This window comes from Mustela putorius, unplaced genomic scaffold (genome assembly GCF_011764305.1).
Source record: "Mustela putorius furo isolate JIRA1106 unplaced genomic scaffold, ASM1176430v1.1 tig00000145_pilon_pilon_pilon, whole genome shotgun sequence".
NCBI lineage: Eukaryota > Metazoa > Chordata > Mammalia > Carnivora > Mustelidae > Mustela > Mustela putorius.
The window spans coordinates 4,974,856-4,997,688 of NW_025421294.1; the positions used below are offsets into that span (position 1 = coordinate 4,974,856).

Sequence of the window (22,833 nt, forward strand, 5' to 3'; positions counted from 1 at the left end):
ATTTGACAGAGAGAAAGATCACAAGTAGGCGGAGAGTCAGGCAGAGAGAGAGAGAGAGAGAGAGAGAAGCAGGCTCCCCGCTGAGCAAAGAGCCCGATGCGGGGCTCGATTCCAGGACCCTGAGATCATGACCTGAGCCGAAGGCAGCGGCTTAATCCACTGAGCCACCCAGGCGCCCCAAGATTCTCTGCTTTTTGAATTGATTTTTGCATCTGTGTGTCACGTTGCCCCTGGAAATTTTATATGAAGACACAAGGACCATTTGCTTTTTGTGATCGCAACCATGTAACCCTACTTACAAGATTGCATTTTTACAGTGATCTTTACATGGCACGATTATAGCGATATGTAACTCTTGAAGATTATATACTCAGGAATTTGTATTAAAGTTCTTTGCCTTTGTAAAAATCAATTATGTTAGGTAACATATATGTAACCAAAATGGATGTGACACCTATCATATAGTGAGAAGAAAAATTCCTTGTATTATATTTGAGCGCCTGCAATGAAAGCATGTACTGTTCAGCCCTTTGGTTGTTTGTGGTTAAGCATTAGGGGGGCTGGATTTCACCTTGATTTCAGGAAGTCACTTTTTAGCATGGTTGTTTCATTTCTTATCAAGAACACTGAACTGTAATAATGCTATATGGAGGTATTGGTAGCTGGAAGATCCTAAAATCAGGAGCCTTAGATTGGTTTTTATAGAAAAAGTTCCCTTTGAGCAATACCCACATCCTCTGCGGTTCTGTCTGCATGGGTATGATATGCAAGTTCCCTAATTCATACCACTTTGCTTCTTTACTCCAGGGGACAGCAGTTTGCTCAGCAGATACAGCAACAGAATCCTGAACTCATAGAGCAACTTAGAAATCATATCCGGAGCAGATCATTCAGCAGCAGTACTGAAGAACATTCGTGACTTGACCAGGGACCCTGGCCCAGAGCACAAATGATTATGGCTCTTAAGTGTTTGCTGTAGATAGTGGCCAAAACAAAGAATCAATCTGTCTAGATGATAGGTTTGTCATAAATAGACTGAACATAACGTGACTCCTTTGTAAACAAATGATCAGTAGCCCTGTGGAGTGCCAGTATAGTACTGGACAGGGTTCCATTTTCAAATCTTCATCATCATATTTGTATATTAGACCGAATAGCAGAGTATATATATTGAACAGTAAGGCTGTTTATCGGTGAGCTCTCTAGCTCTGGATTCCCATAAGCAAACCCATTTGAGTTTGATGGAGATGACCAAGGGGAAAGGTTTCTCATGCTGGTTTAGAAATATCCTGGCCACTGAATAGCATGTCTGGAGAAAAGAAATTTGTTGTCTAGGTTTCATTTTGATAGTGCTGTCAGTACTAAATATAGATCACAGGGGCCAGTACTATCTTTAATGCTGCTTGTTCTGAAGGGTAACACGGAATACTAAGAGCTGGTGGAAAGCAGCATTTGATGCAAGGGTTGTTTTGAAAAGAAAAATAGATGCTGTGAATGTACAGAGAGTAAAGATAGGATGTTCAGGTTCTCTGCATAGTTCTTAACCAGTCTTGCCTGCAGTTTGGTCTTGATAACATTAGCATGGCCAATTACTCTAAGTACATAATAAAATACATTTAGAAATCCTTAATGGTACTGTTTAGGTCCTTTGTGTAACTGTTCAGTTTATCTTGCACAATTTCCCCAGTGGTGACTTTGCCATGGGAACTCTCAAATATATTTACATTTAAATAAGCCAGTGGTTTGACCCTCAAGGATTTTCTAAGTGGCATTTAATTATGTGCATATAAATACTGATTTTTTAAAAACTCACTAATTATTTGATGGATTATAAAAACTTCTATCATTGCTTGTTCATGTAAACCTTTGCTGTAATTTGGCTTGGCATGTTGCTTTTATGCTTAATCTTAATTTGATGCAATGTAAACATTAATAGGGGACTTAAAATATTTCACTGAAATCAGAATTCATAGTAGTTAAGAAATGTGGCATTAAGTATTAATGGCATGGCTTTAACTACAGCGATGGTAAGACCATTCTAACTGGAATTTCTTTTGTTAATTACGGAATTGGTAAAATTGGGTGAACACATAACAATTTCACAAGTGTGAGAGACAACTGAAAAAGTAATATAAAATTAAGTCAGTAATACTCATGATGATCAGGGCCTTACTATAACTATTCTCCTCAGAAGACCTGGAATCTAGAAGTTCAAATACCAACTTTTCCTTTCTTTCCCCTTGTGAGTTTAGAATAATGGTTCTGTAATTTCACTGTAAGAATTCATTAAAAACGAAGTTTCAGAGCCATACTTTCAATTTTTATTTAACAGGTCCTGTAGTAAGGCCTAGGAATCACCATTTTAAATAGCATACCAGGTGGTTGTGATGTAGGTCCAAGGACTCTAATTTAGAACAAAAGTAGGGTAGAGGTATCGCCTCAAACCAGCAAATACCCGAATGCCTGCGTTCAGGTTACAAAGATGACCCATATAAATCCATAGTTTTGCCCAGAGAAGAGCAGTACTTAAAATTTTAGATCCTCTGAATTAAATCGCCTGTATTCCATCTAAACCAACTTAATTTTTCATAAATTCAGGTCCTAGTGTTCAAGTGTTAAACAGAATGAAGTACTAACCATTCACATGAAAGTTAGGACTGTTCTGGGGAAAAAAAAGGTGAAAAGGCGAAAGGTGATCCACAATTAAAAATTAGCTACTCCTGGGGCACCTGGCTGGCTCAGTAGGTAGAGCATGTGACTCTTTGTCTCGGGGTCATGAGTTCAGGCTCCACGTTGGGCATACAGCTTGCTTAGCAACAACAACAAAAATTAGCTACTCTTATCCAGTGGTAAGAGAAAGTTTCTAGCAAAACTATCTTGACTGTGTTAAAATGCTCTTAGATCAATAAAATTGGTAAGCCTATAGATGGCTGACTAGGAAAATAGAGAAAATACAAATCAACAGTACCAGAAGTAAAAGAGGGGATATCACTACAGCCTTTCAGACTTTAAAGGGATAATCAGAAAATAGAGTGACCAACTCTAGGTCCATATACTGAACAACTTACATGAAACAGATGAATTCACTGTAAGATAAAGATTAGCAAAGCTCAGGGAAGAAACAGGTATGCTCCAGAAAAGCAGGTTACAGGCCAAGATGATTTCAGTGGTAAATTCTACTGAATACTTACAGGAGAAATACTATCAAATCTACACTCTCTCTTTCAGAAACAGAAGAAGAGATAACACTTTGCAACTCATTTTATTTAGCTATTTACTCTGATACCAAAATCAGACAAAGGCATTATAAGAAAAAACAGAAGAAGAGATAACACTTTGCAATCTCAGGGTCCTGGGATCGAGTTTATTTAGCTATCTTACTCTGCCTACCAAAATCTTGTGATTTCTCTCTGTCAAATAAATAAATAAATAAATAAAAAAAAAAAAACTTTAAAACGATGTCTTGATTTGCTAATATCTATAATTATGGTAAGCCATTCTTTTTATGAAGCACTGGTCTATTCCTTCCATTTCAACTTTCTAGTTTGTTTCTTGGTTTATATACCACCTAAAACAAATTCAGTTGAGGTATCTGTCCACTGATCTGGATTTCCATACTATTCAAGTCAGTTTTGTTCTTCAAATACCTTCATCACTTTGGAATCACTGCACTGCTAATTTTTTCAAGGAAGTTTTGTGCAGATGGATTGTGCTAGCTACTCTTAAAATGATAAGGGATGCCCCAAATACTTTCCTGGCTTATCTGGAACAAGAGGACATTAAAGTAAATCTTTATATACATTCTACTTAGGAATGAGTGGCTTCTGTTAACCATACTTCATTGTAATAGTTATAGCTGTTATGATGCTATGTAAAACTTAAAAGGTCCCTTTTATACAAATGACATTTTCATTTAATGTACCAAACTGTTTAGCTAATTTTTATAATATGGTTTCAACAGATCCCAAGATGACATTGGCTAACCTTTAGTTAGAGAATGGATAGTGTCTATCATAAAAAGAGACTTTAACCATTATATGTTACTTTAAAATCGGGAACAATGAAACAGAAGGTTCAGTCATGAGAAGATGCTTAAAAAACATTCAAAATACACAGTGCAGTGGATATAAAGTCTTATCATTTAATCAATCTTACTCATTCTGGAAGAAAGATTTCAGCTTTATACTGCTTGCACTTTATTTTGCACAGATAGTTCGTTATTAGTGAAATTTAAGGGGCAGATTTCATTCTGAATATAGCTTTACTCTGGACCAAATAATTTGTCATGGCAATAAATAATTATGCATTTAAGAAAAACCAATTTTTGTATTTGACTTAATGCACTCTAACATTTAAGCAATAATATTTACATCCTTGAATTTCAACTTATGAAAATAAGTTTTTATTTAACAGCATACGCTTTGTTTCCTTACAAAATATTGAAACTTATTATATTCATGTTGCAAACTTGTTTATAATCTTAACTTTCTTACTGTTTTGTTCCTGGAATAAGTAAATCACTGTGACTACATACAGAGACAGTTTTATAGTATTAATACATGATTTAGAGTTCAAAACCAAATAGCAGAAGGTGGAAATCCTTTAAATATGCCTTATGAAAATAAGTGGCTTATTTTTCAATGTGAAACAAACCCAGGACTTTTTGGCTTAGAATTAGGAAATTATCAGGATTCTTGGTTAAAAGTTAACAGAGTAATCAACAATCCAAGAAATTAAACCCATTCTGATCTGCTGTTAGCAACTGAAATTTAGATGTGTGTTTATATGTAACCACAAACATAGGTATGTACAAAAAGAATAACTGAAAACTAGGGAGAACTCATACTGTGTTAGTAACATAAGGGTACATGAGGATTACTCTAGTTGTCTTAAGCTTTATTTGCTGACTGAAGAGTTAGGAAAAAAAACTGGGGCTAATTGGAAAATTTTAAATGAAGTATTATAAGAATCTGAAGTTCTAAACAATTGTATCTTTTAGATCAAGGTTAGTAAACTATGGCCTAGGCCCAATCTGGCCGGTTGCCTGTTCCTGTAAACACTGCTTGTTCTTTTTGCCTACTGGCTGCTGTCCCACTACAATAGCAGAATTTTTTCAACAGCAGCCACATCTCCTGTGAAGACAAATATTTAGTATCTGGACCTTTACATAAAATGTTCGCTAACCACCCAATCCAGATAGTTGCTAGGGACAAACAGCCTCAAATAGAGAGCGTCAGGAAAACGAAGTCCAATGGTTATCTAGAAATGGAATATGCTGAGGGGAGAAAATGTACAAATGTCCATTCAGAATATAACTCACAAGATAAAATCAATAGATGGTTCTTTTCAAAACAAATATTTAATATTTTAACTTTGTCAGGAAAGAAATTTAAATAATAGGTACTTATTTTTGTTGTATACTTGATCATTTCACAAAGGTGACAAAAAAGACAGTTCTGTGAAATTCCATGAAAAGCACTGGAAATCTTCAGCTCTCCACTTTAATGGCCGAAGATACTACACAGACCTGTGCGATGTCATCATATTCATATGTTCTCTTTAAGAATGTGTCTGTTAGTCTTAAGCCGGAGACACTCTATTGAGAGAAAGATACAGGCATGAATTTTCATACATTGGCAATTACCAGAGAAATGTGGAAAGAGTCAATGCCCATGGGTTAACATTCCCAGATACCAAAATGAGTGAAAAGAAAGCGCACCTGCAGTCCCTGTACTGAAGACAGCAGAGTAAGGGCAAGGCAGAGAGAAGAACTGGGATGCAGCTTTCCAAGCTGTCTTCCTGAAATGCCACACCAGTGGATAGAATTGGTATTGCACATTTCCAAAACCAGATCCATAGTCCTTTCACTGCTGGAGGAATCAAAAAGACAGGAATAAATCTTGTTCCTTTCACAAAGCGGTACTTGGTATTTCTTCCACTTAGTGCCAATGAATTTGTTTTTGGGGTATCCAGGAGAATAAAAAGCACAATCAGAAATAAAAAGCTACAATGTAATTTTTATTCCACTTAAGACAGAATCAGGAAAATAGAGAGATGGCATCTTCTAGGGTTTAAAGTGGCACTGAGATTGAGCTGCCTGTCTGGGCATAAGCCTTCTGGTTCTATTACTGAATCCTGGCCCCCTGGTGCTGATCTGTTAACAGCTCTGCCATTTCTCTGGGAGACTTCCAGACATCTGTGTCTACTCTTGCTGCTATATTTTCTATTTCTGTTAGGTACTCTACAGGAAAGAAAAAGATAAACTGAGTCTTTTTGCTATTTAACTTATGTTTCTTTAATGCAGATAACACAGAAAATGACAAGATTTCTAAGTAAATATTATTCAGGTTTGTTCACTGGTCACATGAAAAGACTGCTTCTGCTTATAAATGATATCACCAGTTTAGCTTAAACATGTTTAAAAAAAAAAAACCTGTCAATGACAGTATACACACACATTGGTTTTTTGTTTTTTTGTTTTTTTTTTTTAAAGATTTTATTTATTTGAAACAGAGAGAGAGAGAGATCACAGGTAAGCAGAGAGGCAGGCAGAGAGAGGGGAAAGCAGGCTTCCTGCCAATCGGGCTCTCTGATCCCGAGGCGGGGCTTGATCCCAGGACCCTGAGATTACGACCCAAGCCAAAGGCAGAGGCTTAACCCATTGAGCCACCCAGGCGCCCCCTTTTGTTTGTTTTTTTTAAGTAACCAAAAGGCTCAAAGTAAAATATAGGCCTCTGCTCTACTACCATTTCTGGCTACTTTCAACTGTTTTAGCTCTTTTTTCCTTCTAGTTGGCTCCTTATTTTGGCCATTAATTGATTTGCTACACCTCAAACTTTAAGTAAACAAAAAATCCAAAAGCACACCTATACACACAGGGTCTTCACCCTATGCATGTTGCTGTTTAGTGAACTTCCATGATGTGGCAGGCAATGCATTCCCAATGCTAGGTAAGACATGATCCCTTCTGTTGAATAATGCATAATCTAGTAAGGGAGAGACTAAAAATTATAACAATATATAAATGTCACTAAAAAAAAACGATAAAAAATTTGCTAGGACAGAGTAAGGAATGATTAACTGTACATGGGAGGGTCACTAACTTCAGAGGGAGAAAGGTATTTTTGTAATTCTGTAGGATAAATATTTCCTATGGAGTGCATATGGAATTTTAAAAGAGTATACATTCAAATTATATGGGATAGGATTCATTCCTGCAATAATTTCAAAATGCCCCAACAGGTAATATAAGCTTTACCATAAGTGATAGGACTGGAATTTAATCCTTGGCTTTTTTGGCTTCAAAGCTCTGTGCTCTTTGCATCCCAACAGCTAGACTATATTCTGTTACAAGGCCCCATTTTCTAAACTATGACTGATTCTTTATATTAAATTCATAACCAATTTTTACCTTCTTAATGCTAAAGATACAGTTCAACCATAAATGTAACTCAGAAAAATCTTATTACATTAAATCTATACTGTATTATTCCATAAAAATGTGACTTGTTCAAGCTTTTAGTAATTTTTTTTTAGATTTTATTTTTATTTATTTATTTGACAGAGATCACAAGTAGGCAGAGAGGCAGGCAGAGAGAGAGGAGGAAGCAGGCTCCCTGCTGAGCAGAGAGCCCGATGTGGGGCTCGATCCCAGGATACTGGGATCATGACTGGAGCTGAAGACAGAGGCTTTAACCCACTCAGCCACCCAGGTGCCCCCATGCTTTAGTAATCTGAAGTGAAAGGAAATGTAAACAATGAAAAGAGCATGGACTCTAAAGTCAAACAGACCTGGTTTCAAAGTCTGGCCCCATCTTCTCTAGCTCTCTCAGCTAGAGTATGTCACTTTACCTCTGCGTTGGTTTTCTCTTGTGTAAATTGTGAATAGTAGTACCTACTTCATAGGGGACAATGCATGAATGAAATAAAATACAGAAAATGCCAAATAAAGTCAGACCTCAAAAAATGTAATGTATACAGCTACCAGATGAACTTTATAGTATTGAACACCACAATCAGAGGTGGTTTCCATCAGCATACTCAAAAGACTTTAATTCTTTGACGTAGGTGAAGAGGAAAGGCACCCATCCACAAACACTGCCATTACCTGCAGTTTGTTATTTTACAGGTAATATGAAAAGGTTCTTCTAGGTTTACGGTATCTGGGATTGCCTCCAAAGACAACCTAACATCTCCATAACCTGGAGCCTAAGAGAAAAAGCAACAGAGTTAACATACATCACAGAACCCTCCCACTTTAATAAAGGTACCACACTAGCACATTTACTCAACAGTTGTTCCATTTCCAAGTTGATGTTTAGAGAAAATACTTCCCAATCATTCTATTGTTCCCCATTCCAACTTCTTTTGCTACTACTGCCTGTAGAACAACACTCTGGACCCTGACTGGGTTTGCTGTGATTACTCCATGTTCAGTAGAGATCAAATGAATCTGATAGGTAAATAGTAAAGAAATTTCAAAAGGTCTGAACTTAAATGGAGGCTTTCCAAAGATCCTATAGCTTATACATATATAACTCTAAAAAGGAAAGATTGTTGCCTAGGCAGATAGAGTAAAATTGCTTTGAAAAGATCCAGGAAAACAAACAAACAATGTCCATCCACAAGACACTCAAGCAGGAAGAGACCATAGAAACATCAAAGCTTGGAACATCCATAGCAAGATGATAGCTAAAACAGTTGTATTTTTAAAATTGGCTTGGTGATAACTTCTGCCCCCCACAACTTATTACTTGAAATAATAAGAATGACTTTTAAAGACTATATCCCAATAGGTAATACTCAGCATAAAGGGAACATTCTGTAGCATACTCTCACTAGCACAAGAGAAAGGACTATAACCATCCCTATTTTAAGAGCAGAAATTAGGTAAAATATTCAAGTAATGCTTACAACTTTAACAGGACTCACTTTCTGAATTTCAGACAACTCAGATTCTCAAAGTCTTTAAACAAGTATGAATTGAGTTGGTGAATGTAGGAAGTCCAAGAGTTTCAAGACATTGAAAAGAAACCTTCAAAGTAGTAGAAATCAGATGAACAATGAACATGAGCTACCACAGGAGGGAAAAATTGGTGAGCAGTAACTTAATTTCTATTTGGTAGAATAATAAACCATGTATTATGGATAAATTAACATCTGAATATTTTTCATTCATCTCAATATCAAGTTTCTGCCTAAAGAGCAGTAAGATTTTTAGTCTTTTATCTCTTATTTACTGGTAATATTAATGCCTTTTAGAGCATTGATTTTTAGTGATGCACCTAGGAAAATTTAAGCTGTTGTAACTATCTACCCGCCCAAGCACCAAAACCCCCTCCAACATTTTTTTCTAGACTCACCATTCGCTGAAGTTGGCTGGTCTGTAATCTTCCCCTTTCACCTAGATTTGTTTTCCACACTATATCCAATTTTCCAATTACTGTTACTCCTTTAATGATGCCTGCTTTTTCTGCAAACTCCTTTTTGGGTTTTAGGCAGTACAAATACTGGCGTGTATCCATTGGCTGCAAATATGCTCTGGATCCAAACGTAGTTAAACTGAGAGAAGTGAAGAGAGAGATGGAGAAAATTCTCAAGAGTTTTTTAAAAGAAAAACCATGGCTGTGATTGTTCCTTTGGATAGGAAGTGAATGATTTACCATCCAAATATCTTAAATAGAACAATTCAGTGGTTTCAATACAAATGGAAGTGGACCTGAACTTAGAAGATTTATTCTTCTTTAAATTTTTCAGATGATATGGAAAATCTTTACGTTCTTTATAATAGAATCCAATATATTACTTAAAATACTAGATATGTATCAATTACCTGAAAAAAATGCAACAAATCAAAACCTAAAGTATTCTGTCCCGTTTCTCTATAATTAAAAAAAATAGTTTAGGGGCGCCTGGGTGGCTCAGTGAGTTCAAGCCTCTACCTTCGGCTCAGGTCATGATCCCAGTGTCCTGGGATCGAGCCCCGCATCGGGTTCTCTGCTTGGCAGGGAGCCTGCTTCCTCCTCTCTCTGCCAGCCTCTCTGCCTACTTGTGATCTCTGTCTGTCAAATAAATAAATAAAATCTTTAAAAAAAATAGTTTAGAAAATGTACCATTGTAAACAAAGTGATCATTTTTTAAATGAACTAAAAGATCAGGGAAAGACTGGAAAGTTACTGTTTTCCTCAGTGGGAATATGGAAGGCTACAAACTTTACTGAATTTAACCATAATAGGATAAAAAGTAAATGTTTCTTTCATTCTTTTTTTTTTTTTAATTTTATTTATTTATTTGACAGACAGATCACAAGTAGGCAGAGGCAGGCGAGAGAGAGGAGGAAGCAGTCTCCCTGCCAAGCAGAGAGCCCGATGCGGGGCTCGATCCCAGGACACTGGGATCATGACCTGAGCCGAAGGTAGAGGCTTTTAACCTACTGAGCCACCCAGGCACCCCTGTTTCTTTCATTCTTGATGAACAAAATCAGGTACTTTCTCCAGCTATTACCTTCTTATCTGTATTAAAGTCAACTTTATATTTATTCCTCCTCTTTTAAATCACCTATAGAAAGATACATGTATTCATTTTTGCAGAAAAACTAGATCCATTCCTATGCCCACTTCTTTTAATGTTCACAGAATATATTTTTTTAAAAGATGTTATTATTTATTTATTTGACAGAGAGAGCGAGTGAGAGAGGGAACACAAGCAGGGGTAGGGGAGAGGGAGGAGCATGCTTCCCGCTGATCAGGGACCCCAATGCAGGGGTTGATCCCAGGACTTTGGGGTCACAGCCTGAGCCAAAGGCAGATACTTAACCGACTGAGCCACCCAGGCGCCCCTTGACAGAATATTCTTAAAACTCACCCTTCATCTTTAACCTTACTAATGTCTCCATCATTCCTTCCCATGCCTCAGTTTTATCATTTGCAGGAAATGAAGAACAGTTTTAGATTTACCTCACTGAGTTATTATAAAAATTAAAAGACTGAGTGCTTCCAAGAGTAAAACATAAAATGCAAATGTCTAGGATCTTTTTATTTTTATGTGGAGGGAGGAATGAATAGGTAAAGCACAGGATATTTTTAGAGCACTGGGACTATTTTGTATAATATAGTAATGGTGAGTACATGTCTTTGCATTTGTTAAAACCCACAAAATGTAGGACATAAAGAGTGAACCCCATATTTAAACTATGGACTGTAATGAATAAAAGTATCAATACTGGTTCATCAACTGGAACAAATATGCCACATTAAAAGAAGGTATAAATTATAGGGGAACTATGAGTAGAGAGGGGCATGTGGGAACTCTGTTTCTGATCAATTTTTCTGTGAACATAAAACTTCTCTAAGAGGGCACCTGGGTGGCTCAGTCAGTTAAGCGTCTGCCTTTGGCTCAGGTCACGATCCCAGTGTCCTGGGATCCAGTGGCACTTGGAGGGGGGAGGTTTCACTGCTCAGTGGGCAGTCTGCTTTCCCCTCTACCTCTCCCCCTGCTCGTGATGTCTCTCTCACTCTTTCTCTCAAATAAAATCTTAAAAAAAAAAAAGTCCCTAAGAAAAATAAGGTCTATTAATTAAAATACAAATTATAAACCATCTAAGAATAACAAGTGTTAGAAAAGTTCATATACTTAAAAACAAAAACGTTATAATTCATATTTACCATTCTCCAGCTTGGCTGACTGAGTTTAATTCTGCTACATTGTACATTATAGATGGTTCCAATGAAACTTTCTCCATAAACATGGGTGAGGTTGTAATATTCTGAATCTGGGCTTCCAGAAATACTTCATCAGTCTGAGGATATGAAAAAAATATCCACCAAAGTGTAATGGTATTTAAAATATTTACCTCAACAAAAATATCTGATCTAATGAAGAAAAAATATTAACCACAACTGTGATTAGTTCATGCCTGCAAATCAAAGTTATCATAATTAATGCAAGAAAAGAAATCTTCACCCTAACGTAATTAACAGGGGGAAAGTCAAGGGTTAGTTAACTGATAACTTGTCAAACAATGGATAGGGGATAACTACATTTTTTGTAGCAACATCCAAAAATAGTTATTTTACTGGAATTTCATTCACAAGATATCCTAGTTCTTCTAGTAAATCATTAAAATGTTAAAATGTCATTTAGTAAGATGAATATACCTGTGTACCTATCATTTCAGTGACATGTTAATATAATTAGGTCTTCATTATAATATTCTATCATAATATAGTTTCAATGGTCATATTATTTCAATTTAGAAAGTATAAAGACCACCAGTACAGTGAATAATCAGTCTATTTTATAATAGGATTTAACTTTTCAATTAAAGCAATTTGTTAGTGGCCATTAGTGATTTCTTGGTTCATTTCAAATGTACATTCAGGGAAAAAAATGAATTATAGTTGAAAGTCAAAGAACTTTTAAATCAAACACAAGGTATTCTGTAGCCTTAGAGACTAATGCTATTCAGCAATATTTTAATGAATGGGTAATTTAAATATGTACTTTTGTATAAAAATTTTATTTCCTAAAATTTAGGAATTAAAATTGAGATTTATATTAAACATCCTTCTTTACATGTGATTTGGCTTTTTTTGTATATATCTGAAGGGGAACACAGAACTTGGTTCATTTTCTAAATGAATCTGTATAAAATGTGACACACTAAGGATATGCAATAATTATTTTGTTCAAAAATTTCAGAGTAATATATATAAAAATAAATTTATAAAACAAGCTATGACCCAAAAAATTTGGCACTGAAGAAACGTTTTAAATATTAAATCCAGGAAAATGGAAATCATTTCCAAAAATATAATGATGAAGTTATAATGTAATATATTATTATCTAAACTAAAACAGATTCTTTAGTTCTTGGCACATGTGCTCAAATGAAAATTGAAATATAATGATTTATCAATCTAAAAGAATGTGCCACTTAAAAGCATTATCCTGTTACTTTTTCCTCAAAAAAAAAAAAGTAAATATATCCCATCAATCCATTGCTTTAAAAACAAAATTACCACAGGCCCACATTTCAAATTTTAAAATGCATTTTTCTGCTTAAGTTTAGAAAGAGCTTAGATAAAATGGAAGAAAAACAAGCAGCATAATGGAAAATTAAGTTAGTTTAAGTTAGTACAAAGTAATTTGACACTTGAAAAATTAAGAATTCTGTGCTACAGCAGTCAATGTTGTTATCATATAAGTCATATATTATAAGCAAGTGCTGTTTATATTAAATAGAAATTTGAAAATATGACTTTAGCCAACTTGGGAACATTTGACATTAGTAAACAGAGGTTCTTCTGTTTACTAATGTCAAAGGGCCAACTTTACCTGACCCAGACATAAAACTAAAACCACTGTGCATCTGAAGGTAAATGTCAACTAGAGAGTTTACCTCAAAGAATTAAAAGTAAAGAATCTTATTTAAGAAGATGTTGAAAAATCCAAGGCTATTTTTAACAAGGTTCACATGCCTCTTTTAGGAAGAACCCAAAGGAAAAACATTAAAAATGAGAGCATACTTGTTTCAGTATGATAATTTAATCTTCAATTTAATTTTTTCCCAAAGATAATCGATATAATATAAAAAGTATAAATTAGATACAGCTTTTAAAATCACATATGTGGTATTTCATAACTAACTTTGTTTTTCCACTATGTTTCATAAAGAAAGATTAATTAGGCAGAGTCAAAAAGTGGTAAGTAAGAAAAGCATATAAATTTATAATAAAAAATCAAATTACCACAGAACTGAGGTCACTCTAATGGAAAAATAAAAAAGAAAAATTAGAAAAATCAGAATTAAATGTTAAAGAAAAAGAATAACTAACTTTAAAATAAAATGCATTTCTGCATTTTTTTTTAATTTTCTAAACAAGACAGCATTAGTAAAACAAAGAAGTAAACAGAAAGTAACAAAGGAATATGACATTTTTCTAAAAAGGTGAAACTACTATGGTTAAATGAATGAAGAACACTACAGGTGAATATTTAAACAGGAGCAAATATTCAAGGACAAATTTGGGTGAGAAAGGTATAACCCATCTCTTTCTAGTTCTATAAATTCTTTACCTACACCGTAATTCTTCACGGATTACTTAGGATGCCTGTAAGTTCTCTTCTACAATCAGAGTAGATATACACTGTATTGTACACCTTTCCTAAATTTATCTAATAATGGAAGCATTTTTTTCAAGAAGCATCTTCAGTGACTAGAGTTCTATGCATTATACCTCAGGAAATGCTGAGCTAGACCACATCAGACAACTGAGAGTTTATTCTTTTCTTGTTAATATATTTTATAGTTTGTCTTTTTTTCATATATACTTCTAAGGCTACTTATTTATCAAGGGTCATCTCAAATGTTGCCTCTTTTGTCCAACCCATTGCTAAAAATACTTTTTCATCTCCGATGTTCCCAGAATCTAAGTACACTTCATGATCAGGTGGTACTTACATTGCATTTTTGTCATGTTTGTTTCCTCCACTAGATCTAAGTACCCTGAGGATTGGGAAGATGCCCAATTTATATTTAACTTCTCTCTACTACCTGGCATGGAGCCCTATTCCCAGCAGGTGACCCAATGTTTGAACCTAGTTGCTAATGTCACCAATCTTCTTTCCTATTTTATAAGACGGCAACAAAATTTCTCATAACAAACTTGTTTTCCTTTCAGTGATTCACATATTGCTAGAATTATTAGAAACAGAGTAAAAAAACATGTTTGAGACAATTGTGGGGTTAATAAAAGTCAATGTGTAAGAACTACAGCACAAAGTAATAAACATCACCTACCGATATGTGTGTGGTTTATGAACTCCTATAATTTACCTGAATTTTCTAGTTGGGGTCAATAGAATCTGCTTGGCCCCATAGGCTGAATAGTATTTGTTTTCTAATAGGTGATACCGAATATCTTAGAGGCCCTAAAAATACTATTTGTTTACTGCTGGTTTTTAAAGAAATATCTATTTTCAAAGGTTCAGAATTTTACATATTTTCTTAGTTGACATTTGTTGGCAAAGATTACAAATTTTGTTTATATATAATGTTAACTGAAGAAAGCAACATTCTGTTACTATAATTATAAAAACAGTACTAAACATAAGTTAGTAAAATCTGAAAGAGAACATGGATTAATGAAAAGCCCATTATTTTTTGGTGTGGTGGAATTGTGGGATTTTTTTCACCCTTCCTTTTTGGGGAGTATATCACATTTATAATATTATTCAAGGAATAACAAGTAATTTTAAAAACTGCAAAAATCACTCTAAATATTCATGTTATACAACTATTTGACAAGTATCTTAATCTACCACTACATTTGCAGCAAAGAAAACCTAAAATAGTTTAATATGTGCCTTCTTAGGAGCCAATTATAAGAAAAAAGACCACCTACAGCACTGTTTGTTTCTAATTTGCAAACATATATACTCTTGCAAAATAGTTACTTATCTTCCCTCATACTATGGATGAACTCTTTCCTAGCAAAACAATAAATTAAGACCACTTAAAATTTAATAAGTGGAATAGCTATACTATAATTAATCAAAAGTATTCCAGTAAAACAAAAAAGGCAGCATACACATGTAGTATGGCAACTCCCCTAGCCCTGAAAAGAAATGTTAACTCTAAACTAGTAGGGGGAGCTAGTAATCCCCTTGATGAGACTGTATCTTCCCATGAAATATGCATTTTCTTTACTTATGTACTCCATATTCCATGTGCATTTGTAATTCTGCTTGGAATGCCTTCACTGATTTGACACTTTAATGTTTCCAACATCTATTATTTCCGTACTCCACTCCAGTTACCCTTCTCATCTTCTCTGAAGACTACTGTAAAATCTCAGCCCTAGACTTCATGCAGTACTTCAGATTCACGACATATACTATACTAGGTAGTTTTATTATTTTATGCACTTTTTGTCCTAATAGTACTCTACTGCAGGTAAGATTCCACTCTTGGTATGCCCATCTGTAGTACAAATTATATTGAATAAAAACTCAGATGCTGATGGTAAAAATACATGCAAATTTGACATAGGACTACAAATTTCTGATCATTAACTTTAGAGTAATAAAGACATAATTTTCATTTCAAAATACTGTATTTTAATATTTATGACAGTGGTAGGAAAGACATGACTTTTGCAGGAGTAATGGGCCCATTAGGAAATCGTTTTTTTCTGGAACTCCAGAAGCCAAGATAAAGTAGAATTTTTCTACTTTACTTTTATTGTTTTTTTTTTTTTTTAAAGTAGAATTTTAAGAAAGAAATCCAAACAATAAAACCTTCTTCCTATGGCAAAATCTATTTTATCTCTTTTGTTCAAATAGAAGATAGGTTATCTTCTACTCTCTAAGTTACCGTATTTTTATTTTTGCCAATCTTGTTTATTCCAAAAAGTACTTCTAACCATTCACTGAAGTTAATGAACAAACTGCAGCTGACACACTGATTTCCCAGGACAAAGAATTTAATTTACTGAGTTCTACTTGTCAATATTTTCCAAGAATATTAAATGATTTTTGCAGGGTTAGATTGACTACTTCAGAATCACAGTGTAAATATTTAACAAATTGCTATGGTTTTTAGATAGTAACAATACTCATTAAGTGGAAATTTAGGGCAATGATTTAATGAAAGGGGGTGAAAGCCTCATGAAATTAACAAAAATAAAATTCAAGATACACTGATTCTATATAATTTTAAAACAGCATATTAAAAGATCTACAATGAAATTATTCTCTTTTGATTAAACTTGAGGCTCATTTTTCACAAGTAATTCACACTCTTCTCAGCAATTTACTTCAACATGAAATGAAATGTAATACATCAGAATTTTAGTCAAGTAAGATCTTACTTTTAATCTGAATTCCTATTAAGTGCTAAACACTTACCTCTGCATTGTAAAATTTGGTTTTCACATCCAATGGTTTGAGAACCTAGTCGAATAAAGCATATCAATCAGAGGAGATTATCACTTATTTTTGTTTATTTATTTTTAAATCACAGGGTTATATCTGTCAAAGGCATTTTCTAATTTTAATTGTAAAAAGCTTTTTTAATAGGTATGCAATATTTTTGCAAAAACAACAAAAAACCCAAAAAACTATCCCAAATGTATTTATAAAAGACAACCATCATTTCTTAATTGGGTAATAGTCACATGAGTTACATGTGTGTTTACTCCATAGTATTTTTGTTATACTGAATATATGTATTTTATGTATTTTTCTCTATATATTTCACAAAAATGTTTATTAAAATAAGTGCATAAATCTCTTATTTTCTTTTAAAAGTCATGCAAAATCTTAAATGAGTGATACAGCAAAATTTTTTCTTTTAGAAGTTTTTTTTTTTGGAAAGTTTTGTTTTTTTCAAGTAATCTCTACACCCAACATGGGGCTTGAACTCAAGACCCCACAATCAGGAGTCACATGCTCCACATAATGAGGCAGGTAGGTGCCCCAAAATAAATCTGGGTACATTTAATAATTTAATTAATTCCTTCTGTTAATACTTTTTCTTCCACTTAAAAACACATAGGTATGAAAAATACATATTGCATAATATCTAGATCTAATTTAAAGGGTTATATGTGGTCATCTCATCCCTAAAACCACTAAAACCAGTGGTTTTAACTATTTTTAATCACAGAGTGAAAACTCTGTATAAATACAAAACTCTACATATAAGTTTGGTGACTCATGGAATCCTGGAAGGAAGCGTGGTCCACTCAGCCCAAGTCAATTATCTTTCATTTAAATATTTCTTTAGAAACTTGATATGATTTATACTTAATTTATCTGGACTTTGTACTCCTTTTATCCCTCTTGTATATTCTTGTGAGTTTTGTCAAGGTATAATAACAGGACAATCTTTTTTGGATAAAAATCTGTAAATAAGGGGTGCCTGGCTGGCTCAGTCAGAATAGTGTGCAAATCTTGATCTCGGGGTCATGAGTTTGAGCCCATGGTTGGATATAGAGATTACTGAAAAAATAAAAAAATAAACTTAAAAAAATCTTCAGGTGAAATATTACACTGACAATGATAATTTCTCTGCTTTTACTTAATTTAGTCTGACTTTAGATTTCTAGTACTATGACAAATGCAGATATATGAAGCTATTTGCTTTATTTGGAGGCTGTTTTCCCTGCAGATAGATAGGAATAACTTCACAGGGGAAAAAAATCTGTAAACTATTTACACAGTCACATTTAATACCTGAAATTTGAAGAATTTTCTAAAATACATTTTTTCTCCACCCTGAGTTGTATAGCTCACTGCACACACCAAGCTGAAATGGAAAGAAATCTCTGAATTATCTTTGATTTTGTTTAATAATAAATCTAATACACCTCAATTTTACTCACAAATTTGGAAAATATTATAAACAATGGTGTAAAAGCGTAGCCAAATGAGCCTAGAGTAGGGAAAAAGAGTTTTAGCTCTTTTTATATTTATAAAAATATAATTCAATGAACAAGAAAGCTTTGAATAGCAAAATTAAATATACAATAGTGAAATATATTCCAAAACAAATCTGAAAAATCAAATAGTTAAATGTACAAATTAAGTTTATAAAATTTAGAAGAAAAAATATAAATTCAAAAAAATTCTAGGATGGGTAAAGACTTTTTAATATAAATGGGCAATGGAAAGGAAAAGAGTCATAAATGTATAAACTGAACAAATCAAAATCATGTTAAAATAAAAAGCAGACAAAATGGGATAAAATACTTCTAATGAAATGAAGAGAAATCTCATAAGCAAAACATTAGTATCTTGCTCAAAATAGGAGGAAAGGATATATAGATAGATGACAGTACCATAAATGGCTAACAAAAAGGTGAAAACATTCAGCCTCACAAGAGGTCAAAGTAATAAAGTAATGAGACATATTTTTTCCACTTCTTAAGATTTAAAAAAATTTCTTTTACAGGTGTTACCAGGATTTGTGAGGGGTTAGAGAAGGTGACTCTCTCTACACTGCTAGTGGTTAAAAGAGATTTAGAAAACAAGTCTTAAGTAAGAGTCTTAAAAATGCTTATATGCTCCTATGGTAAACCCACTATAAGCAGTCTACCACAGGAAATACTAAGATGCTCAGCACTGTATTATTTACAACAGCGGAAGACTAGAAACAATCTAATGTCCAATTAGTAAACAAATTAAAGTATATGGTCCAAGCACATAAGATAAAACTATCACAAAAAGAATGTTTTCACAGAATATTGACTCAAGTGGGAAAATGTTCACAGTGCACTGAAAAAGATAAAACCATGGGTAATATGATCAAAATTTTGAAAAGTATTATTTATTTATATAAATATGTTACATAAACACACATAAAAAACTAGAAAATCATATACTAATATTTTAATAGCAGTTACACTCAGTGGTGAAAATACAGGAAATTTAATTTCTCCTTTTAAGTTAAGTGTACATAAGCCAGGTACTAGGGATGTAGTATTGTTCAAAATACAGTAACTGTTTTCAAGTGCTCACAGTAAAAAGCAGTATAGCAGGGTATAGATTTTTTGAAGCCAGATTTAGATTTGAGTTCCACTTCTTATTTACTATTTAATTCTACAAGAGACTCATCTTCTCTAAAAGGAAGGTTTTTATACATTTAATAAACTTCAATAAACTTAAATTCTTAATAAAATTTAATAGTTGTAATAAATATAAAATTTAAATAAAAATAAAATAACAATTTAATGAATTTCAATAAACTCTATTTCAACAAGTACTGACCACTATTCTCTGCTAGATCATGAGGACACAGCTGACTTCATGGAACTCGTACTCTAACGGAAATGACAGGCACAAGTAATTAATTTTAAGCAGAAGACTAAAAAAATGACAAGTTATGGAATATATTAGAATATATTAAAAGGGGTATTTAATTTAGTCTTGGAGGTTAGGAAAGCTGCTTTGAGAAGTCATGGTGAATCTGATATATGAAGAAGTGAAAGTAAGCTAAACAAACGAACAGAGTTATTCCTTAAGAAGGGAAAAATTTATCTCAAGTCTTGGAGGAGTGCAAAGGAAAGAGACTTCCAATATCACTTAGTATAAAACAGGGAGGAATGAGAAAAGGTAAGAACTAAAGCAGCTCATACGGATTAGGTTCTAGAGAACTTTGTAAAGCCAATACAAAGAATTTTCTATGGATAGTGGTCGGTCACTGAAGAGTCAAGTGACTTATCCAAGAACATGTAATTAATAAATGATGGAGCTGAAATTTGAACTCTTTAAATTTTGACTGCAAAGCTCATACCAACCACAGAATATATACTAAGAAGTGCCTACAAAAGAGATTTCACCACAATGAACTGATTAACAGCTAATATTATATACTACTTTAAGCCAAGGAAGAGAGGCAAAATGGTGACATAAGTGGAGATGAAAAAGGTGGGATGACATACAGTTAGTAAGAATTAACAGGACTTTGTAAATTTATTGTATGTGTAAATGGTAAGGCAGATGGAAGTTTAAAATTATTTAGATGGCTGAAATTTTCATATCTGCCTCTCAAAGAAAAATAGAGGATTCACATTCATATGCCAGGAATACAGAATTTGATATATATTTTTTTTCTCAGAGCTTATCTTACTTTGGTTCTTTATTTCTGAATTTTCAGGATAGAATATATATACATAGTTAAAAATGGAACTGAAAAGTTGTACAGAACTGAGAAGCTGTAATTTAAAAATAAACATTATTAATGTCAGTTTCTAGCATTTCAAAAAATAATTAACATACATTTGGTCAGAGTGGTACCTGGGTTTTAAAAATCTGCATGGCTTTTTATTTTTTGGATAAGATTGTCTGTAGATGCAAACATGAAAACAGAAATACAGGAAAATAAATTAAGATATTTTCCCCTAAAAAACAAACATTTTGTTTCAAGTCTATGATAAGCATGTAATCCTGCAACATTAAATTCCTTCTTAAGTAGGTTCATAGGCTTGATACTAAATGGACATAAAACGAAAATTTCAAATAAAGGCATACATAAGGAAAAGCCTTTGAGAACTAGTAAAATTAATCCTTACATGTGTGTTCCAATTTCCTTCACTTCATGGTGTATGACATCATCAATACAACAATCAGGTTTAAGTTCAGCCACTGCAGCATTGGAAGCTGAAAGATTTAAACGCTGAGAACTTGTCTGAAGATCAGCCTTGAAAAAAAGAGATAAAAAAAAAATCCAAATGAGACTGGGTACCTACAGGGTGAGGCTGGATATGAGTGAAAAGAATAGGAGATCAGGAACAAGGAAGAAGGGCCGATGCGGAGCAACACTTCTTAGTGTCAGTCTTTCTACCACAGCTCTGCAGCTTAAAACCACATTAATGGTTCATACAAGTACACCAAAATCAAATAAATAAAATTAGCCAGAAGTAGGGGGAATAGGTAATGGAATATGAACAGTACCAAATGAACACAACCACAATGGGAGGGAGGGAGGGATGGGAAAAAAACTAACCTAAGGAAGCCTGGCTAACAAATGCTACAGACAAAAAGAATGGCACGGGGATACTGCACTCTAGCTAGTACGTTTGCTTGTATTAGCAATTCTGCAACTGTTATGGGCCTACCACAACCAAACCAAAAAATACTATGGATAATAAGAGAGAAGTTTCTCCCCTCTGGAGAAAAAAAAGGTGTAAATGAGGAAAGGGAGAAGAGGCTGCAATGAAACTTTTGGTGTTGAGTTGGTTTTAAAACATACATACAGATGGATAATCCAGAAACAAATATAGATAGATGTGCACACATGTGCTACTATAGAACACTAAAAGATAAATTACTATTCAAAACAATATAAGGTGGGGCGCCTGGGTGCCTCAGGAGGTTAAGCAGCTGCCTTCTGCTCAGGTCGTGATCCCGGGGTCCTAGGATCAAGTCCCGCATCGGATCTCAACCTGAGGCCTGACTCCACAGTAGGCAATTAACAAATATGTGTTGAATACTGAATGAATGAATGAATGAATGAATGAAGTTATGATGAAATTTTGATGCAAATGTCAAGAAACAGTAAAGACCATGTTAGGTAATGGGGATTGGGGAGGTTTTTGCATAAAAGCTTGGATTCTATCAAGTCTCTGTTTCTTTTTTAAAAACTAACAGGTTTTCTGCAGTTCATTCTAACCTAACATTCCTAATGCTAAGGCAGTGTGAAACAGGATATTTATTGGTGCTCTTTGATTATTATGTTCAGTTATAAAATAGTAGGAACTCAAATTTATTGGGCTCCATCTATGTGCAAGGCCTTGTTCTAAGTTTATTATTCATTTAATATCCACAATCCTGAAGTAGGCAGTCATACTATTCCCATTTTACAGACAATAAAACCATGGCAGAGGGAAATAATAACTTCCCCAAGGTTATACAACTAGTAAGTAATGGAACTGAGATTAAAAATTCCTTAAACATTTTAGAAACCTGAGAAAAAGGGATTAAAAAAAGAAACACTCAAACCCATGGGCTTTCTGTTCAGTATGTTTTCCTCTGTGTCATTTTTAAAGTATTAATGTATTTTAATGTATATACAGCTAAACACTTTCATCTTTTTCTTTTTTTTTTTTAAGATTTATTTATTTATTTATTTGTCAGAGACAGAGGGAGAGAGAGCGACTGAGCACAGGCAGACAGAGAGGCAGGCAGAGGCAGAGGGAGAAGCAGGCTCCCTGCAGAGCAAGGAGCCCGTTGCGGAACTCGATCCCAGGACCCTGGGATCATGACCTGAGCCGAAGGCAGCTGCCCAACCAACTGAGCCACCCAGGCATCCCTCATCTTTTTCTTTTTTGC

General features: G+C 34.0%; 2 protein-coding genes across 9 annotated transcripts in view; one reads left to right on the plus strand and one right to left on the minus strand.

Moving 5' to 3' along the window:
• The window catches only part of SGTB (small glutamine rich tetratricopeptide repeat co-chaperone beta), a 45,549-nt gene extending 43,128 nt beyond the window's left edge, over window positions 1–2,421 (plus strand). For all 3 annotated transcript variants that reach the window (XM_004764535.3, XM_013062475.2, XM_013062476.2), the window contains exon 11: window positions 808–2,421. In XM_004764535.3, coding sequence (XP_004764592.1) covers window positions 808–919 — 112 coding nt within the window. In that variant the 3' untranslated portion in view covers window positions 920–2,421. The remainder of the gene's footprint in view (window positions 1–807) is intronic.
• A 1,697-nt stretch (window positions 2,422–4,118) lies between these two features.
• Window positions 4,119–22,833, minus strand: part of TRAPPC13 (trafficking protein particle complex subunit 13) — a 42,916-nt gene continuing 24,201 nt past the window's right edge. For 3 of the 6 annotated variants that reach the window (XM_013062469.2, XM_004764543.3, XM_013062473.2), the window contains exons 5-13: window positions 21,075–21,202; window positions 18,238–18,310; window positions 16,909–16,953; window positions 13,749–13,766; window positions 11,664–11,797; window positions 9,363–9,561; window positions 8,108–8,208; window positions 5,720–5,870; window positions 4,119–5,596 (exon numbers count right to left, since the gene is read on the minus strand). In XM_013062469.2, the coding sequence (XP_012917923.1) occupies window positions 5,489–5,596; window positions 5,720–5,870; window positions 8,108–8,208; window positions 9,363–9,561; window positions 11,664–11,797; window positions 13,749–13,766; window positions 16,909–16,953; window positions 18,238–18,310; window positions 21,075–21,202 (957 nt within the window). In that variant the 3' untranslated portion in view covers window positions 4,119–5,488. The remainder of the gene's footprint in view (window positions 5,597–5,719; window positions 5,871–8,107; window positions 8,209–9,362; window positions 9,562–11,663; window positions 11,798–13,748; window positions 13,767–16,908; window positions 16,954–18,237; window positions 18,311–21,074; window positions 21,203–22,833) is intronic. The other 3 variants (XM_013062470.2, XM_013062474.2, XM_013062471.2) reach the window with 3 other exon arrangements.